We start from the raw sequence: 19296 nt of genomic DNA, 5'->3' as shown, positions 1-19296 counted from the left end.
TGACCTAAGCGAAAGTCGGACGCTTAACTGACTAAGCCACCCAGGCGCCCCTTGAATCAAATTATTGACAAAGAATAGTTTGTCCCATTTTCTTTCAGATAGTTTAAATTTTTTTTAATGTTTGTTTTTGAGAGAGAGAATGTGGACACACAAGTGGGGGAGGGACAGAGAGAGAGAGAGAGCGAGACATACAATCTGAAGTGGGCTCCAGGCTGTCAGCACAGAGCCGACACGGGGCTTAAACCCACGAACCGTGAGATCATGACCTGAGCTGAAGTCACACGCTTAACCAACTGAGCCACCCAGGCGCCCCTTACAGATGGTTTAAAGCCAATGGGGGAAATGTGAGGTTTGCCATCTACATACTGGTCTTGCTGTAAAGATAGTGAGTCTTCATGGAACTCAAATACAAGTGATCTGAACCATAAATGTGAAAATGGAGACAGTTTCGAAGAAGCACTCACTCTACCAGTTACCACAACATATTATATAAAGCGCCAGCCCATTCCAGGAATGCTGTTCTTGGCTTCTGAGCCACGCTTTCCCATGGGGCTGTATAACCCTGGGACACCATCTCACTGGCAGATTCTGCTCCACTGTCCAGCTGCACCACATCCCAGTTTCCAAGAGAAAGGTACGGGACACAGGGGTTCCAGAGCTCGTCTTAGATTGCTGTGCCCGGCAAAACAACAAACTAGAGCCCTTTGAAGTTAGGCCAGCCCTCTACCCCCTCTGATCCAAATTAGGGTCAAATTAGTCTCCTAGAGTTAAAGGTAGCTCTCTTGTCAGAAGGTCACTTAGCCCCAAACTCCCAGGTCTTACTACCTAAAAGGAAAGAGGATTCCTTTCCTAAATGCTTCTGTTTCCAAAATTCCCCAACAAAACTCATGACCAATATAATCTTCATGATGGTAAACCTAACGTGGATCATTTAGAAACTCAAAGAAGAACAGAAATCCATGTAACAATACTACAGTTATATTTTATTATACAACAGTCAGAAAGAAATTATCTGCAAACAGCAGTAACTGCTGTAGAACTATATTCTCTAATTAAACAAATATACTTCTTATTTGAAGGTTATTTCTTAATAAATATTATATTTAACAGTACAAAAAAAACGTTATTTACAAAGAACAAAGGCAGTGAGACTGTTTCTGTTTAGCTATAATTACAATAAAAGAAAATACAGAAACATAAAATATAGAAAAATATAAAAATACCTTTTGTTCGCGGCCATATAAACTACCTCCTAGATACACCAAATAAATACGTTCAATAATACCTACTGAGCTACCATTCTGTAGCTACTCATCTGAAATAACTAATATTCAACATCAGAGTCCTGGATTTACAATACTGTGCTTTTTCACGGATCTCTTTATCCGCCTAATTTTTTTCCTCAAGGCTTGATGATCTTGTTTGGAAATATACCGAAAATATCTACAACCTAAAAAACAAAACAAAGCATAATCAACAAAGAGTTTTAAATACTTATCAAATTCCTCAAGTACATTTCCACATTTTGAAAATTTCGCTTCAACTCTGGCATACTAACGATTATGAAAATAAGATGGATTTGTATTATCTATATCAAGATATCCTAAGCACATCCTAAGAGCTGTTGCCAATGAAAGGTACACTTCCGACACATGAACATGTTTCCGATTTGTCATAATTAAAGCACGTATTTTAGCTGGTCCCACTCTGCCTCCCAAGCCCCAGCGATGGGGATATGCATATTATACATATATTCATACATTAAATGAGCCTTCCCCAAAAACAAATTACTACAATCTTCCTTTCAATGTCTGCTTGTAGAACAGCTGAAGAGGCATCTATAACAATACAGAAGTTCTCTGTACAAAAACCTTCACGTGAAGCATTAGAATAAACTCGTACAGGTCAGAGATGAGAACTCAGCCAGCCATTCTAGCCAGCTAGCAGGCAGCTGGGTGGTGATCAGGCAGCTGTGACAAAGGTCTTTTCACAGTCTGACAATGCCAAGCAGTTCCCTGGTTAAATATTTCAGACACGAATCAAATTTCGATTAAAAAAAAAAAGTAAACTGGGGGTGTCTGGGTGGCTCAGTTGGTTCAATGTCTGACTCTTGATTTCAGCTCAGGTCATGATCCCAGGGTTGTGGATCGAGCCCCAAATTGGGATCTGCACTGAGCATGGAGCCTGCTGGGGATTCTCTCTCTCTCTCTCTCTCTCTCTCTCTCTCTCTCTCCCTTCTTCCATCTCCCCCTCAGCCCATCTCTCCTACTTACATTCTTTCTCTTTCTCTTCAAAAACAAACAAACAAACAAATAAAATGTAAAGTGGATATTTTAAGAGATTTTTTTAGGGGCGCCTCAGTGGTGTAGTTGGTTAAGCATCTGACTCTTGATCTTGGCTCAGGGTCATGATCTCAGTTTGTAAGTTCAAGCCCCATGTCAGGGTGCACACTGTCAGTGCAGAGCCTGCTTGGGATTCACTCTCTCCTCCTGTCTCTGCCTCTCCCCCACTCTCTTTCTCTCTCTCTCAAAATAAACCTTAAAAAAAGAATTTTTTTTTTATATTTGATAAGTGGGTGAGACCATAAATCACATAAAAACTAATTTCATTATAGTCTCACCATGTATCCATCTTCTCTGGGAAATTGCTAGGATATGTCCCGTACCTACAAGAACAATCTGGCATACCCTGAAAATAGTATGCCAGAATTACCAACATTTGATTAGAAAGGAAGCAGTGCTGTCTGTGATGTTAATAGAATAATCTGTATTTCTAAACACAACCACCACTTTAGCAAACACAAAACACTTTGTACACAGATTTCTGTTTCCATCTAGCATATAAAAAGATAGAAAGAACTTTGCTCTCACCTTACCCAGAGAAAAAGCCAAATAAACTACAAACTCCTTCCTCCTCATGAGCCACCAGAAGATGTGAAGTCCCACAGACAAAGGGCCTGGCTTGCCTTCTGCAAGCACGAGAAGAAGGGCAGTGCCGCACCTGCTCTCAGCATGCAGCAAAGGCAGGTCACGACCAGAATTTGAATCTTGTGACAGAATGAGCATAACCAGAGCACCGACAAAACCCAGCTCGACTCCTGAACAGACTGACTCAACTCCTGCACTAACATCTGAAAGAAGAAATGTACCCATTTTCAGGCATGATTATGCCTGATATGCACAGAGTACTTTTGAATTTATAAAGCACTTTGATGTGAGGCTCATTGGATGCTTATAAGAATCCTGCAGGCAGCATGGACGGGTATTAGGAAGCCCACTCACAGAGAGGGTCCCAAAGGTTAACCGTGTGACCTCAGTGATGGGGAAAGGTGACAGACTGGAAAATCAGCCCAGACTCTGTGCAAACACAGACACCTTTAGATATCTGTACCAGGTGCCTGTATGCTCACAGGGAACAGAAGTCACAGTCTGAATCACATTTCTGTTCTTTGGCGTCGGTGGTTAAGAGAGAAATCTTACAACTGCCTTCATATTTATTTGTCCCTTTCCTCTTAGAAACCAGCATTTCACTAACCTTAGTGACCACCTGAGACACTCACTGAGAATCCTAATTCCAAAACAGTATCAATCATCTCTACATCGAAGCTGAAGAAGCTCTTTCAGCAACAGACTCTAAACTCTCCAGCAACAGACTGCTTACTTGTGGACATGGGGACATTCACTTCATCTTTGAACACACTACAGCTGTCACAAAGCAGTAAGGGTTTTAGCAGCCAAGATGTTCCACAAAGAAAAGATCAATTTCCCTTTGTTTAAGAGGATTTTTAAATAAGTTAATGGGAGGTACAGTCTTTCATGGGAGAAATGTTTCCTCCTTACTGGAACAGATAATTGAAAATAATATGGAACTATTATCAAACAATGAGGTCAGTAAAGAATCTTTTTCTATTTCTAATACTGTCAAGTAGACGATGTCAGTAAACTTTCGATGCGGTTGTTGTGGAAACAGTCTGCATCCTTTATCTTAATTGGCCCCTAAAGACACTCAAGTTACAGCATAAAAAGCACCCGTCACAATCAACAAGCTGAAATCACTGTTTCCCGTCCACAGCCAGTCCTTACAAGCAGATCCCCTGGCCTCAACTCAATTCATTTTCCCAATCACCAGGTATCTCTCCAGCCTCCAGTGCCCCTGGGCACTGTACCCAGTAAGCTGTGACACGAATGGATGGTCACACTTTGTAATTTTAAACTCGTCCAAAAGCTAGGTCTACATAAGAAGACAACAAAACCCCGTACCTTTTCCTAACAGTATTCCAGCTACCAGAGCTTTCTCACAAGCCAAACATTTATCCTCTTTCCAGTCGCTTCTTGCCCAAAAGGAGCTGAAGTGAAAGCTAGGCCACCAGTTTTTCCTGGCGTTCCACTCTTCTTGGACCCAGGCAAGGTGGTTCCTGGAAAAGAAAAATGTCAAAAGGGAAGGTCAGTGGGGCGCCCGGGTGGCTTAGTCGGTTAAGCGTCCGACTCTCGCTTAGGTCATGATCTCGCAGTTCGTGGGTTCGAGCCCCGCGTCGGGCTCTGTGCTGACTGCCAGCTCAGAGCCTGGAGCCTATTTCAGAGTCTGTATCACCCTCTCTGTCTCTGACCCTCCCCTGCTCATGCTGTCTCTCTCTCTCTCTCCTAGAAATAAATAAAAATAATAAAAACAAAAAGGTAAGGTCAGTGACGGAGACGGACCTATACTGGCAGAATCTGAACTTAAGAGCAGTCTGTGGAGTCCTTGTTTCAGGCGGCCGGGAAGGACATTCAGACTAGGCGCGCCTATCACAACAGCCAACCATCTTTCACAATAAGAGGGTCCTATTTGGAGGCACTGGAGAGGAGAAGCTCCCATGAAACTACAGAAACATCTGGGCTTTGAGATGCCCAAGGAGGCCACTGAGAGCACCCATGTTGACCAGAAATGCTCCTTTACTGATAGGTAAGGTCTCCATCTGAGGGCAAATTCTATCTGGTGCGGTGACCAATCCGAAGATGCAGAAGACCAGTATCATTTGCCAAGACTACCTCCACTACATCCAAAAGTGCAACTGCTTTGAGAAACGCCACAAGAACGTGTCTGTGCATCTGTCTCCCTGCTTCGGGGATACCCTGATCAGTGACGCTGTCACAGCGGGCGAGTGCTGGCCCTTGAGCAAGACTGTGCTCTTCAACGTGTTCAAAGTCACGAAGGCCACCAAGAAGCAGTTCCAGAAATTCTGAGGCTGGACATCTATCCATACCCCCAAGGAAAATAAAGTCATTAAAAAAAAAAAAAGTCTGTGGAGAAGATAATGAAGATGTTCCAAAACTAATTTCTGAGTGTGGCCACGGTATAGCACATGCATGAAAGCAAATCCTTTTTAATTCTCTTTGATTTCTGCTTCTCATTTAATTAAATAGCCCGTTCAGTACGGCACAGGGCTTAACAACACAGACCCTGAACTCAGAATCCTGGATTCCAATCTCAGATCTTCCATTTACTTTCTACTGATCTTGGGCACATTGCTTAACCTCTCTGAGCCTCAATTTCCTTGAAGCTGTTAACGGTACCTGTCTCACAGCACTGTTATTAGATTAAACTGGCCCAGGAGTAGAGTGGCCTTATATAAAGCTCTTTGCATATTGTCTGGTACATCGTAAATGTCCAATAAATGTTAGCTATTATGGTTATTACTGAAAAGTTACCTTAAATGCTTACTTTATGTGCTACGATGAATTACTACTCAAATTGAGATGCTAGTATTATACAAATATGTGAACGCACAGGTTTGGCACTTGATTAGTTGAAGTTTATACTCTGCTTTAGCTCTGGAAAGTGACTTACAGTTATCACACCAAAAACATTCTAAAGTCAGCACTCTTCTATCTCCAAGGTCAAGTCAGATCTGAAGATGGACACATGGATAATGAACCTTCTAACCAACTAAGATGGATATGACAAATTAAATGAAACTTAACTTTGTGGCATCCCATCTTCTCATAAAGTAAAAATGACGGGAAGCTGGGGTGCTCAGTTAAGCATCTGACTCTTGGTTTCCACTCAGGTGATGATCTCAAGATTTGTGAGTTCAAGCTCTGCGTTGGGCTCTGCGCTGACAGCACAGAGCCTTCTTGGGATTCTCTCTCCTCTCTCTCTGCGCTGCCCCGACTTGTACGTGCTCTTTCAAAAATAAATAAACGTTTTTTAAAAATGACAAGGGCCACTCCTTTTTTCTCAAAGTGTGGCACTAATGATATTCTGATCAGAGGGACAGTTTTAGATACTCAGCTCACAATGGATTTAACAAATATCTGCTGAATAAATAACCACTGAAGATCTTATGAGGCCCTAAAAGCCCCACAAAAAACTGCTGAAAACCAGCTGAGGGAAAAGCAGCTTCCCATATGATCTTACACGGTGATAACACACAGATCATCAAGAGTTTCACAAAGAGCCTGGTGGAGAGTGGGGATGACCCCTTTCTGTCATCATTTCCAACTTGAAAACACACACATTCCCTAGTACTGCAGTGGTGAGGTACAGTTCTCATTTTGACACAGTAAAAAAAACTTTCTTTTTAACGTTTTATTTATTTTTGAGAGAGAGAGAGAGAGAGAGAGACACAGAGCACGAGTGGGGGAGGGGCAGACATAGAGGGAGACACAGAATCCGAAGCAGGCTCCAGGTTCTGAGCTGTCAGCAGAGCCCGATGTGGGGCTCAAACCCATGAGCATGAGATCCTGACCTGAGCCAAAGTTAGATGCTCAACTGACTGAGCCACCCAGGCGCCCCCATATAAAGATCTTAATAGAATTTTTGTATGTTTTACTTGTGACCATACTCAGAACACCTGATGTAGTAAGTCTGACGTACCCAGAAGAAACAACTCAAGACACAGCTCAAGAAATTAAAAAACATAAGCAAAGAACAATATTCAAACATTGACAGATAATCAGCTAAAATACTGGGAAATTTTATTGCTGCAGAGGCAGTAATAAATACTGCGTCTTTTACTTACCCCAATAAAGTCTGTCTCAGATATTTTGCCAAATATTTCCAAGCAGTTATATTTTTAGTGCATCCAGCAAAATCCAAGACTCCAAATAGTACCTCCAGCCCAAGTTTACGGTGGTCTTCTTGTTCTGCAACGGTCACAACAATTAGAGTTTACACAAGATCCTGAGGTGCACAAAGCTAAAAAGATACATTCAGCTGATAAAATATTACTGAATTGTAAGCCTTCTAGTTTGGCTAACAGTTTAAAATAATTCATTATGCTCATACTCTCCTGTGATAAATCGAAATATTCAATAATTTAGTCCTTGCTAATGAAGTCAGAGTGGGGAGTCTGATTTCCAAATGGGCTACACTTTGCTAAGGACATGATTTAAAGCGCCTACCACCTCTGGGCATTTCATACATGTTCTCTTCTCACCGGAGAGGGACTGACTAGTCCCAGTACCTACTGGACTTAAGTAGATTTCCTTCTGTGAAGAAGTTATGTTCTGGGGCGCCTCTGGCTGGCTCAGCTGGTAGACTGCGCGACTTGCTCAGGGTCGTGAGGTCAAGCCCTATGCTGGGCATGGAACCTAGTTAAAAACAGAAGTCTGTTCTTTTCTACACGGAGCCGAAATGCAGTAAGATCAAAACGAGGTGAACGATATAAATTGAAGGCGTTTCTCTCATGTTAAATGTTGCCTCCTATTCTACAGCAGGGGTCAGAACGCTTCCTAATAAAGGGACAGGCAGTAAGTATTTCAGCTTTGTGAGCGATACGGTCCAGGTCACAGCTACACAACTGCACTGCCGTGGTGCAGAAGCAGCCACAGACATCACACAAATGCTCCAATAGAACCTGATTTATAAAAACAGACGAGGGGTGGGGTTGGCGCTGGGGCCATCGTCTGCTAGCATATCTGCCAAAGGGACCCAAAATAAAAATTATTTACCTGATTTTCTCAGTAATCTATGGAATTCTAACATCAGCTTATGAGATGGAACAATCTGATACAAAATCTGGAAGAAATAATTAGTTCTGTAAGTTTTACATGTTTTAACAGTATTTCTTAAATTTCAGCTCAGTTTCAAATAAGGTTCTAACTGTCTAATATGCCCTCAGTAAATGAATCAAGGATTTAAAAGGTATTTTGCTTTAGTCCAGTTTCAACTTGGGTACAGAAAGATGTTCTATGTAAAGCTAGTTTTAAAAATCTCCGCTGGGGCGCCAGGGTGACTCAGTCGGTTAAGCTTCCGATTTCGGCTCAGGTTATGATCTTGAAGTTTGTGAGCCTGAGCCCCGTGTCGGGCCCTGTGCTGACAGCTCAGAGCCTGGAGCCTGCTTCGGATTCTGTGTCTCCCTCTCTCTCTGACCCTCCCCCACTCGCACTCTCCCTCTCAAAAATAAACATTTAAAAAATTTAAAAAATAAAACAGAAAAAAGAAATGCATATAAATCCTGAGTGTGCTATTCAACACATTTTCTACAAAGTTATACGCACCCATAATCAGCACCCAGATCAAGAATTAGAACGTTATCAGAACTGTAGGTTTTAGTTAGTTTTGGGGAATTCATAGCCATTACCTCTTCAAATATTGGCTCTGATTGTTTATTTGCTATTCTCTCTCTCTCCCTGCAACCCAACCACAAGTATGTCAGATCCTCGCCAAGTCCTCTGTACACCTTTGTCTGCACTTTGCATCCTTTCTGCTCTCTGTGATTTAGCCTGGTCTTTCCTATACAGTTCACGAGCCCTCTCTTCTGCTATGCTCAGTCAGTGCTCAAACCCATCTACTGAGTTCTTAATTTCAAACACTGAATTTTTCAATGGGAGAACAGAATTTCCTTAAATCCATTTTGTCTGGAACATATATAAGTGTCCAACATAGTTATTTTTTGTTACATTCTTAAAAGTATTTTCAAAAGCACCATTAGTGATAGACAGTCTAAGTGAACTCACCAATTTGCTTTTCTTGTAACTATCCTTAACATTTTGTGGCACAAATAGATAAAAAGAAACCTTGGACATTAAAATAGCAACTTTAAAAAATATTACGCAGTTTTGGGCAGCTGGGTGACTCAGTTAAGCCTCTGACCTCGGCTCAGATCATGATCTTAGAGTCTGTGAGTTTGAGCCCCGTGTTGGGCTCTGTGCTGACAGCTCAGAGCCTGGAGCCTGCTTTAGATTCTGTCTCCCTCTCTCTTTGCCTCTCCCCTGTTCACACTCTGTCTCTGTCTCTCCCTCTCTCAAAAATAAACATTAAAAAAAATTAAAAAATATTATGCAGTGAAACAAAGCCTATTGAAAACTTTAAAATGTATAGTTTCCACATATGAAGGTTGATAATGTCAATTTTGATAAACATATAATAAATACAGATTAAAGCTAATGGACTTTTTACAATTAGAGAGAGAGAGAGACAGCATGAGCAGGCGAGAGGGACAGAGAGATAATCTTAAACAGGCTTCGTACTCAGCACAGAGCCTAATGTAGGGCTCGATACCACAAACCTGGGATCATGACCTGAGCTGAAATAGAGTCAAACATTCAACTGACTGAGCCACCCTGGCACCTGTAGGTAATGGACTTAAAAAAAAATTTTTTTTTNAGACAGACAGAGACAGAATCCGAAGCAGTTTCCAGGGTGTAAGCTGTCAGCACAGAGCCTGATGTGGGGCTCAAACTAATGAATCATGAGATCATGACCTGAGCTGAAGTTGGATGCCCAACTGAATGAGCCATGCCCCCAGGTGCCCCCAATGGACTTATTTATTTTATTTTTTAAATAGTTTACTGTCAAGTTGGTTTCCATATAACACCCAGTGCTCATCCCNAAAGTGTGCATGGTATGATCTCAATTCTTTTATATTTACTGAGGGCTGCTTTATGTCCCAGTATGTGATCTATCTTGGAGAATGTGCCATGCGCACTTGAGAAGAAAGTGAATTCCATGGCCTCAGGATGTAGCGTTCTAAATATATGTGTCAGATTCATCTGGTGCAATGTGTCATGCAAGTCCATTGTTTCCTTAGTGACTTTCTGTCTAGTTGATCTATCCATTGCTGTAAGTGGAGTATTAAAGTCCCCTGCTATTAGCACATTCTTATCCATAAGATTGTTTCTGTTTGTGATTGTTTTATAAATTTAGGTGCTCCCACATTCGGTGCACAGACATATATAATTGTTAGTTCTTCCTGATGGATAGACCCTGTAATTATTATATAATGTCCTTCTTCATCTCGTTACTGTCGTAAATTTGAAGTCCAGTTTGTCTGATATAAGTATAGCTATTCCAGCTTTCTTTTGACTTCCAGTAGCATGATATATATTTCTCATCCCCTTACTTTTAATCTGAAGGTGTCCTCCAGTCTAAAATGAGTTTCTTGTAGACAGCAAGAGGATGGATTTTGTTTTTTTTATCCATTCTGCTACCCTATATCTTTCAATTGGAGCATTCAGCCCATTTACATTCAGTGTTATTATTGAAATATGTGGGTTTAGAGTCATTGTGTCCTTTGTGGGACTCATGCTTGTGGTGGTGTCTCTAGTATCTTGCGTTCCTTGCAACATTTCCCTCAGGGAGTCCCCCTCTGGATTTCTTGTAGGGCTGGTTTAAAGGTGACAAATTCTTTCAATTTTTGTTTACTTGAAAAGACTTTTCTCTCTCCTTCTATTCTGAATGATAAGCTTGCTGGATAGAGGATTCTTGGCTGCATATTTTTTCTGTTCAACACATTGAAGATTTCCTGCCATTCCTTTCTGGCCTGCCAAGTTTCAGTAGATAGGTCTGTCACCACTCTGATAGGTTTCCCTTTGTATGTTAGGGTCCTTTTCTCCCTAGCTGCTTTCAAAATTCTTTGTCCTTATATTTTGCCAGTTTCACTATGATATGTCGTGCAGAAGATCGATTCAAGTTACGTCTGAGGGGAGTGCTCTGTGCCTCTTGGATTTCAACATCTACTTCCCTCCTCAGGCTGGGGAAGTTCTCTGCTATAATTTGTTCCAGGACTCCTTCAGCACCTTTCCCTCTCTCTTCCTCTTCTGGGATTCCTATGATACGGATATTGTTCTGTTTGATTGTATCGCTGAGCTCTCGAACTCTTCTTTCATGTTCCTGGATCAGTTTGTCTCTCCTTTTCTCAGCTTCCTCTTTTTCTAGAATTGTGTCTTCTAAAACACTTATTCTCCTTTCTGCCTCTTCAATCCGTGCATTGAATGCCTCCATTTTATTATGTATCTCATTTATAGTATTTTTTAATTCATCACAGCTATTTTTGAGCTCCGTAGTCTTTGTAGCAATAGTTTCTCTGATGTCTTCCATGCTTTTTTCAAGCCCAGTGATTAACTGTATGACTATTGTTCTAAATTCTTGTTCTGTTATGTTGCTTATATCTGTTTTGAGCAGTTCTTTAGCTGTCATTTCTTCCTGGATTTTCTTTGGAGGAGAGTTCTTCCATTTCATCATTTTGGTTAGCTTTCTATCTCTTGTTAATTTTAAAAGCTTGTTGTGCACTCTGTCCCTGTGGGTTTTGCTGTATTAAAGAGGGCTCTTTGACTGTCCAGCGCCTGTCCATTCAGGAAGTATACTTTGAATGGTGTCTCTTGGTTTCCCTTGTTGAGACTTTGGTTATTTAGCTTCCCTACTCGTAGTGGTATTTGGGAGTCTCCACCATGTGTACTTTGGCTTGTTTCTTGAGGTAGCCTGGGAAAGAAAAAACAGACAACCACACAGGGAACAAAGATACACAAACGCACAGACAAATCAAACAAACATGCAAAGCACTTATGATGTTTCTTTCCCAGTGTATTCTGTCTCTTTCTCTTCCCAAACTCCTGTGGCTCAGTATCCTATGACTTCAGGCCTTCTCTGTTTGAGAGATGGGTGCAAGTGAAATGCATGGAACTCCCTACTTCTCCGCCATCTTGCCCCTGCAACTCCCCAGTGGACTTTTTAAAAGAAGATTGATAGAAAAAAAAAAAGAAGAAGAAGAAGACTGATTGCTGACTATTAAGAATTTTTCTCAGTCATTTAGATTTAAAAAGACCCTTTTCTTCCTCCTCTAAGATATCATGATTTTTTTTAATGCTTATTTTTGAGAGAGTGAGTGGGAGAGAGGGGCAGAGAGAAAGAGAGAGAGAGAGAGAAGCCCAAAAGCAGGCTCTACACTGTCAACACAGAGCCTGACGCAGGGTTTGATCTCACAAAGTGTGAGATCATGTCCTGAGCCGAAATCAAGAGTCAGACAGTATATGGAAAGTCAAGGGACCTAGAAAAGCTGAAACAAATTTGAAAAAGAACAATTTTGTATGACTATCATGACACAGACTTACTATAAAATCTGATGACTAAGCCACCCACATACCCCTAAAACATCATGATTAAAAACCAATCACAAAATATATTAAGAACTCATAATTCAATTACAAAAAGATAAACCACTCAATTCAAAAAAGGGCAAAGGACCTGAATAGACAGTCATCCAGAGATGACACACATCCCGCCAATGAGCACATGAAAAGGTGCACATCATTGCCCGCTGTTAGGGAAATGTGAATCAAGGCTATGAGGAGATACCGCTTCACACCACCTATGAGAATAGCTATTACCAATTTTTTAAAAAAGGAAAATAAATGTTGGTGAAAATGTGGAGAAATTTAAACTTTCACAAACTGCTTGTGGGAATGTAAAATAGAACAGCTAGTATAAGAAACAGTCTGATGATTAAAAGTTAAAAAAGAATTACCATATGACCTAACAATTTCAGTACTAGGTATACACAAAACACTGAGAGCAGGAAGTCAAACACATACTTGTATACCAATGTTCATAACAGCATTATTCACAATAAACAAAAGTTGGAAACAATCAAATGTTTATCAATAGATGACTAGACAAACAAAATGTGACACATATGTACAATAGGATATTACACAGGCTTAAAAATGAAGGAAATTCTGATACATGCTGGAGCATGGATGAACCTTAAAAACGTTATGCTAAGTGAAATAAGCAAGACATGAAAGGACAAATATTGTATGATTCCACTTAGATGAGGTCCCTAAAAAAGCATTCATAGAGACAGAAAATAGAATAGGCATAACCAGGGATGGGTGCCAGGAGGTTATTGTTTAATAGATACAGAGTTCCTATTTGGGATAATGGAAAAGGTCTAGGACAGAGAACAGTGATGGTTACACAAAACTATGAATTACTTAATGCTATTAAAAATGCGTTTAATGGGCACCTGGGTGGCTCAGTTGGTTAAGCATCGAACTTTAGGTCAGGTCATGATCTCACAGTTCATGGGTTCACCCCCACTATGTTGGGCTGTGTTAACAGCTCAGAGCCTGGAGCCTGATTCAGATTCTGTGTGTGTCTCTCTCTGCCCCACCCCTACTTGTGCTCTGTTTCTCTCAAAAATACATGTAAAAATTTTTTTAACAAAAATGTAAAAAATAAAATGCTTTTAAAATTGGTTAAAATGGTAAATTCTATGTTATATATATTTTGCCATAATAAAAAAATTTTTAAGCAATATCCTATACAGTAACAACCTCAAACATGAAACAGTTAGGAATAAATTTAACAAAATATACATATTAAAAACTACATTACGAAAGAAAAGACCTAACTGAATGAAAGACATACCATGTTCACAATTTGGCAACCTCCATACTGTTGAAATGTAAATTTTCTCAGAATTGATCTACAGATTGAAAATCCCAGCCAGACAATTTGTAGCATGAGCCAAGCTGATCTAAAAACGTACACAGAGGGGGCAGCTCATGTGGTTGCGCGTCGCACTCTTGGTTTCAGCTCAGGTCATGATCTCATGGTTCATGGGACTTAGCCCTGTGTCAGGCTCTGCCCTGAGCGAGGAGCCTGCTCGGGCTTCTCTCTCTCTCTCTGTCTCTCTTTCTCTCTCTGTCTGCCCCTCTCCTGCTCACGGTATCTCTGTCTCTCAAAATAAAATAAACATAAAAAAATAATAAATAAAAATGTATATGGAAAGGAGAGCCTGGGTGCCTCAGTCAATTGGGTGTCTTACTCTTGGTTTCGGCTCAGGCCATGATCCCAAGGTTATGGGATTGAGCCCCGTGTCAGGCTCTGTGTTGATCATGAAGCCTGCTTGGAATTGTCTCCTTCTCTCTGCCTCTCTCCCTGACTCATGCTCTCTCTCTCTCTCTAAATAAAAATAAAATACTTAAATATAAAGAAGTATATGGAAAGTCAAAGAATCTAAAAAAGCTAAAACAATTTTGAAAAAGGACAAATTTATGACTGCCGTGACAGAGACTCATTTAAAGCAATAGTCATGGCATGTGGGGTGGTTACAGGAATGGCAATATATAAACCACTAGAACACACAGGGCCCATATATACAGTCAATTGTTTTTCAACATTATCAATATAATTCAATGGAGGATGAGGACTCTTTTCACTAAATGGTGCTGAAACCACCACGTGGGGGAAAATGAACCCTGACCTTGACCTCACACTACACAAAAAAATTAGCTGGAAATCTATCATAGACCTAAACATAAATCTGTAATACTTCTAGGGAAAAATAACCAAAACAACATAGAAGAGAATCTTCATCATCTTGGCTAGGCAAAGATTTCTTGAACAAAAAGTACTAACTATAAAAGAAAAAATGCATAAATTGTACTTCATTAAAATTAGAAATTTCTGCTCTTCAATAGACACTGTTAAGAACAAAAAGGCAAGCCAAAGACTGGAAGAAACTATTTGCAATCCATGTTGTGAATCCTAGGACACATGCCTAGGTAAGAATGGATTATATAGAACAAATCCATAAGACGAAAAATAATTCTCTAAAAAAAGAGATAAGACATTGAACAGACTCTTCACAAAAGATGATATGGAAACAGCCAAGAGGCACATGAGAAGATGCTCAACGTTATTAGTCATTAGGGAAACGCAACTTAAAACCACGAGACTCCGCTACATACCCACTAAAATGATGGCTGAATTCAAACGACTGATGATACCAAGTGTCAGCGAGGGTGTGGAGAACCTGACCCTTCACACACTGACCGCAGGAATGTCAATGGTACGGTCACTTCAAAAACCGGTTGAGCAAAAGGCGAAAGCAAAAATAAAAACAAGTGGGACTATACCAAACTAAAAACCTTCTGCACAGCAAAGGAAACCATCAACAAAATGAAAAGACAACCCAGTGAAAGGAAGAAAAAGTATCTGCAAATCACATATCTGATAAGGGTTTAATACCTAACTTATATAAAGAACTAATACAACTCGATAGTAAAAAAACCAACAAACAAAAAGGTATAAACTTCCAGTTATAAAATAAATATAAAAGTCTTGGGGATAGAACATAGAACATGGTGACTACAGTTAATACAATATTGTACATTTGAAGTTTCTGAGAGAATAAATTAAAAAAAATTTTTTTAACGTTTTATTTATTTCTGAGAGAGAGAGAGAGAGAGAGAGAGACAGCATGAGCGGGGGAGAGACAGAGACACATAAATTTGATGATCAAATTTATAATGTAATTGTTACTGCCCACGCATTTGTGATAATCTTTTTCATAGTTATGCAGGCTCTAGGTCTGAGCTAGCTGTCAGCACAGAGCCCAACATGGGGCTCGAACCCACAAACCATGAGATCATGACCTGAGCTAAAGTCGGACGCTTAACCGACTGAGCCACCCAGGCACCCCTGAGAAAATAAATCTTAAAAGCTCCCAACGCAAGAAAAATAAGTTCTAACTGTGTGGTGATAGATGTTAAGCAGAATTCCTGTGATGACCATTTTGCAATATATACAAATATTGAATCACTACGTTGTATACCTAAAAATAACATAAAGTTATATGTCAATTACATCTCAATTAAAAAAAAAAACAACAGGGGCACCTGGGTGGGTCAGTCGATTGAGCATCTGACTTTGGCTCAGGTCATGATCTCACAGTTCATGAGTTCAAGCTCTGCATCAGGCTCCATGCTGACAGCTCAGAGCCTGAAGCCTGCTTTAGATTCTGTGTCTCCCTCTCTCTCTGTTCCTCCTCTTCTTGTACTCTGTCTCTCTCTCAAAAGTAAATAAAGATTAAAAAAAAAAAAACAGTTGGGCAGTTTCTTATGAGGTTGTTTCAAACATATATTTTCCAGCAATCCCATTCTTAGTTACCCAAGGAAAATGACAATATATATTCATATAAAGCCCTGTATGTGAATGTAGCAACGTTCATGGTAGCTAAAGGGTGAAAATCTACCACCAAGAAGTGAATGTACAGAAATGGAACACTACACAGTAATAATAAGGAACAAATTACTGATACCCACAATTACATGGATGAATCTCAAAAACATGCAGGGCAAGACAAGCCACACAAAAAAGAGCACATGCTGTGGATTTCACGTACATGAAATTCTAGAAGAGGGCAAGTTAATCTAATCTATAGTGACAGAAAGCAGATCATTCTTTGCCCCGGGACCAGAAACAGGTGGGTAGACTGGCTGCAAAAGGGAAATCAAGGATTTTCTGAGGTGATGGAAATGTTCAGGATCTTGATTATCATGGTGGACACACGGATGTATGTATCTGTTAAAATGCATTCAAGTGCACACTTAGAGTAATTACTTTATTGTGTGTAAATTAAGGTTCCATAAGCCTGGTTTTGAAAAAAGATCAAAGCAGAACTTCCCAACCAGGGTGGCAAAGGGTTTGTGATCTACTGATCATGTGCCCTCACCCTCGCTTGGGCCAGGCGGTGGAGGAATGGCAGTGCCAGGACCCGTGGGGCTGCCCCCTTCTCTGTCCACCCTGGGGCACCACCACACATGTACGGGGACTTACTAGGAGTGTCAGAATTTGAAAGTTGGAAAACACGACCTAGGATGTTTTAGAGTTAATTTTTTTTTTAGTAATCTCTTTGCCCAACATGGGGCTTGAACTCACAACCCTGAGATCAAGAGTCACATGCTCTTCCCACTGAGCCAGCCATGCGCCCCTAGGGATGTTTTAAAGTAGACCCCCGACCCTGTTCAGTCACTGAAATAAACATCTTATACCTTCAGCACGCTTATCAGTTTCTCTCTTGGTGCCTTCTCCCTCTTTAGAAAGTTGTACAAGTAGACGTGAGCATTTGGATTCGACGGGAACTTTTCGTCATAGGCATAATTGGTGAGCACCTCTCGGGCTCCATCCTGATCCCCACAGAACTCCAGCATCTATATAAAATAAGTCACAATGTCTCCGCTAAATTCTGTAAGACAGCTATACAAAAGACAATGCACAACTTAACTTTGTTGATGGGTACAAAAATTCATTAAAATGACAAACAGTACTTCCTGCACAGGGAACCACAGTAATGGCAGTATTTGCTGTCACCAGCATACGTTACAACGTCTGTGGAGCACAGATCACTCACAACAAAGGCCTAGGTGGGTTCCCATTTCCTCCTGATCACATTTTTGTTATGGAAAAATGCAGCCACAGCAACCTAGGAATTGTTCCTGTAAGAAATGAAGGCCTCAAAGCAGGGCCCACTGGCGAGTAAGAAAGACCCAGTGAAGCACTAACCTCGGTGCCGATATAACTTCAGCCACAGAAGGCTCACATGGGAACCAGACTTCCTTCCCTTCCGTTCCCACCCACTCATGGGAATTCCCAGATTCACTGGCATGTGGTTTCAGAGATTATCTCTCGACAACATAATTATCAGGTTAGCACTCATGGAACTTTCAAAATTTTTGAGGATTTATTCCCAGTGCCGAGCCCCCCATCCTTCCACAGTGACTCTGAGATGACACTGCACCCTGACCTGCTTCCTAAAAGCCATTGTTCTTCATCCCATGTATTACGACCTAGTTTCAGATTTTTGTCCCCTGGTCTTCTCTATCCCACAAAATATAAAATATCTTTCTGCTTGGGGGCAACTGGGTGACTCAGTTGGCTAAATGTCTGACTTTTGATCTCAGCTCAGGTAATGATCAGAGGGTGGTGAGTTCAAGCCCTGCGCTGGCTCCACACTGAGCATAAAGCCTATTTNAAAAACAGTTAACATTTATAGTATATTAGTAAAATAAAAATTATTCAGATGAAAAAGATATCATATTCCCTTTTCGAAATTTAAAAAAAAATTTTTAAATGTTTATTTCAAGATTTTATTTTTTAAAGTAGTCTCTATACCCAATGCGGGGCTCGAACTCACAACCCTGAGATGAAGAGTTGCATACTCCACTGACCGAGCCAGCCAGGTCCCCTCTCTCTCTTTTTAAAAAAAAAAAAGAAAAAAAAAAAAACAATGCTCTCCATTTAGTTGCCTTCCGATCAATAAAGATAAGGCTTACGACAAAATGAAACTAATAAAACTTTATGAGAAGCCTACTTACCTCTACATAACTCTTCACAAAAGGGTCCCAAACTCCAGGAGTTTGNGTGGTTGAAAATAGTCTGGGATGCTGTGTTGTAAGCATAATCATCTTCATCTGTTCAAAGATAAAAGATTTTCAGAAGTCATTCAGTATCGAGGACTTTGCTGATACTAACAGCAACCAATAAACTATCCACAAGAAAAGTTCAGGCCCTGACGGCTTTGCCAGTACATTCTAACAAACATTTAAAGAATAATACTAATTCTTCACAAACTCTCCCCACCATCCCCCAAAAACCCCCCTCTTCGCCAACACACATAAAAAGAACCAAAGGAAGTGCGGTCAGGAAGGCACACCTGGGGAACTCTGAGAATGAATCTAGGTGGTAGCCTCATGGATATTTGTTTTAAATTATTCATTTTATCATGCATTTGCTTTTTACACTTTTTCTGCATGTTGTAGTTCACAATCTTTTTTTTTTTTTACAGTTTATTGTCAAGCTGGTTTCCATATAACACCCAGTGCTCATCCCCACAAGTGCCCTCCTCTATGCCCATCACCCCCTTTCCCCTCTCCCCCACCCATCAGTCCTCAGTTTGTTCTCAGCATTCAAGAGTCTCTCATGGTTTGCCTCTCTCCCTCTCCCCCACTATTTCCTCCCTTCTCCTCCCCCATGGTCCTCCGTTAAGTTCCTCCTAATCCTCCTATACGTGCAAACATATGGTAGCTGTCCTTCTCTGCCTGACTTATTTCACTCAGCATTAACACCCTCAAGTTCCATCTACGTTGCTACAAAAAAGATGGAACGTTTCACGAATTTGCATGTCATCCTTGCGCAGGGGCCATGCTAATCTTCTCTGTATCGTTCCAATTTTAGTATATGTGCTGCCGAAGCGAGCACTATATTTCACAATCTTAAAGGTTTAAAAGGAAAGTTAGTCTTTCAAAAGTG

At 40.6% G+C, this 19296-nt stretch overlaps 1 protein-coding gene, 1 non-coding gene and 1 pseudogene across 2 annotated transcripts in view; 1 reads left to right on the top strand and 2 right to left on the bottom strand.

Moving 5' to 3' along the window:
* Positions 1-998: 998 nt before the first annotated feature.
* Positions 999-19296, bottom strand: part of TAF1A (TATA-box binding protein associated factor, RNA polymerase I subunit A) — a 38035-nt gene continuing 19737 nt past the window's right edge. The window contains 7 exon segments of the mRNA XM_077745317.1: positions 999-1450; positions 4260-4414; positions 7001-7124; positions 7932-7998; positions 17040-17198; positions 18363-18408; positions 18410-18458. Of these exon segments, the coding sequence (XP_077601443.1) occupies positions 1338-1450; positions 4260-4414; positions 7001-7124; positions 7932-7998; positions 17040-17198; positions 18363-18408; positions 18410-18458 (713 nt within the window). The 3' untranslated portion in view covers positions 999-1337.
* On the top strand, positions 4428-5306 carry LOC144216035 (small ribosomal subunit protein uS17 pseudogene; annotated as a pseudogene).
* LOC144216041 (U6 spliceosomal RNA) lies at positions 19139-19245 on the bottom strand. The gene has a single exon (XR_013330551.1). It is a non-coding gene; the product is annotated as a U6 spliceosomal RNA (small nuclear RNA).

The sequence above is a fragment of the Crocuta crocuta genome, unplaced genomic scaffold, assembly GCF_008692635.1.
Source record: "Crocuta crocuta isolate KB4526 unplaced genomic scaffold, BGI_CrCroc_1.0 scaffold757, whole genome shotgun sequence".
Classification (NCBI taxonomy): Eukaryota; Metazoa; Chordata; class Mammalia; order Carnivora; family Hyaenidae; genus Crocuta; species Crocuta crocuta.
The sequence above is the reverse complement of the archived record's forward strand: the minus strand, read 5'-3'. Positions and strand labels throughout refer to the sequence as shown.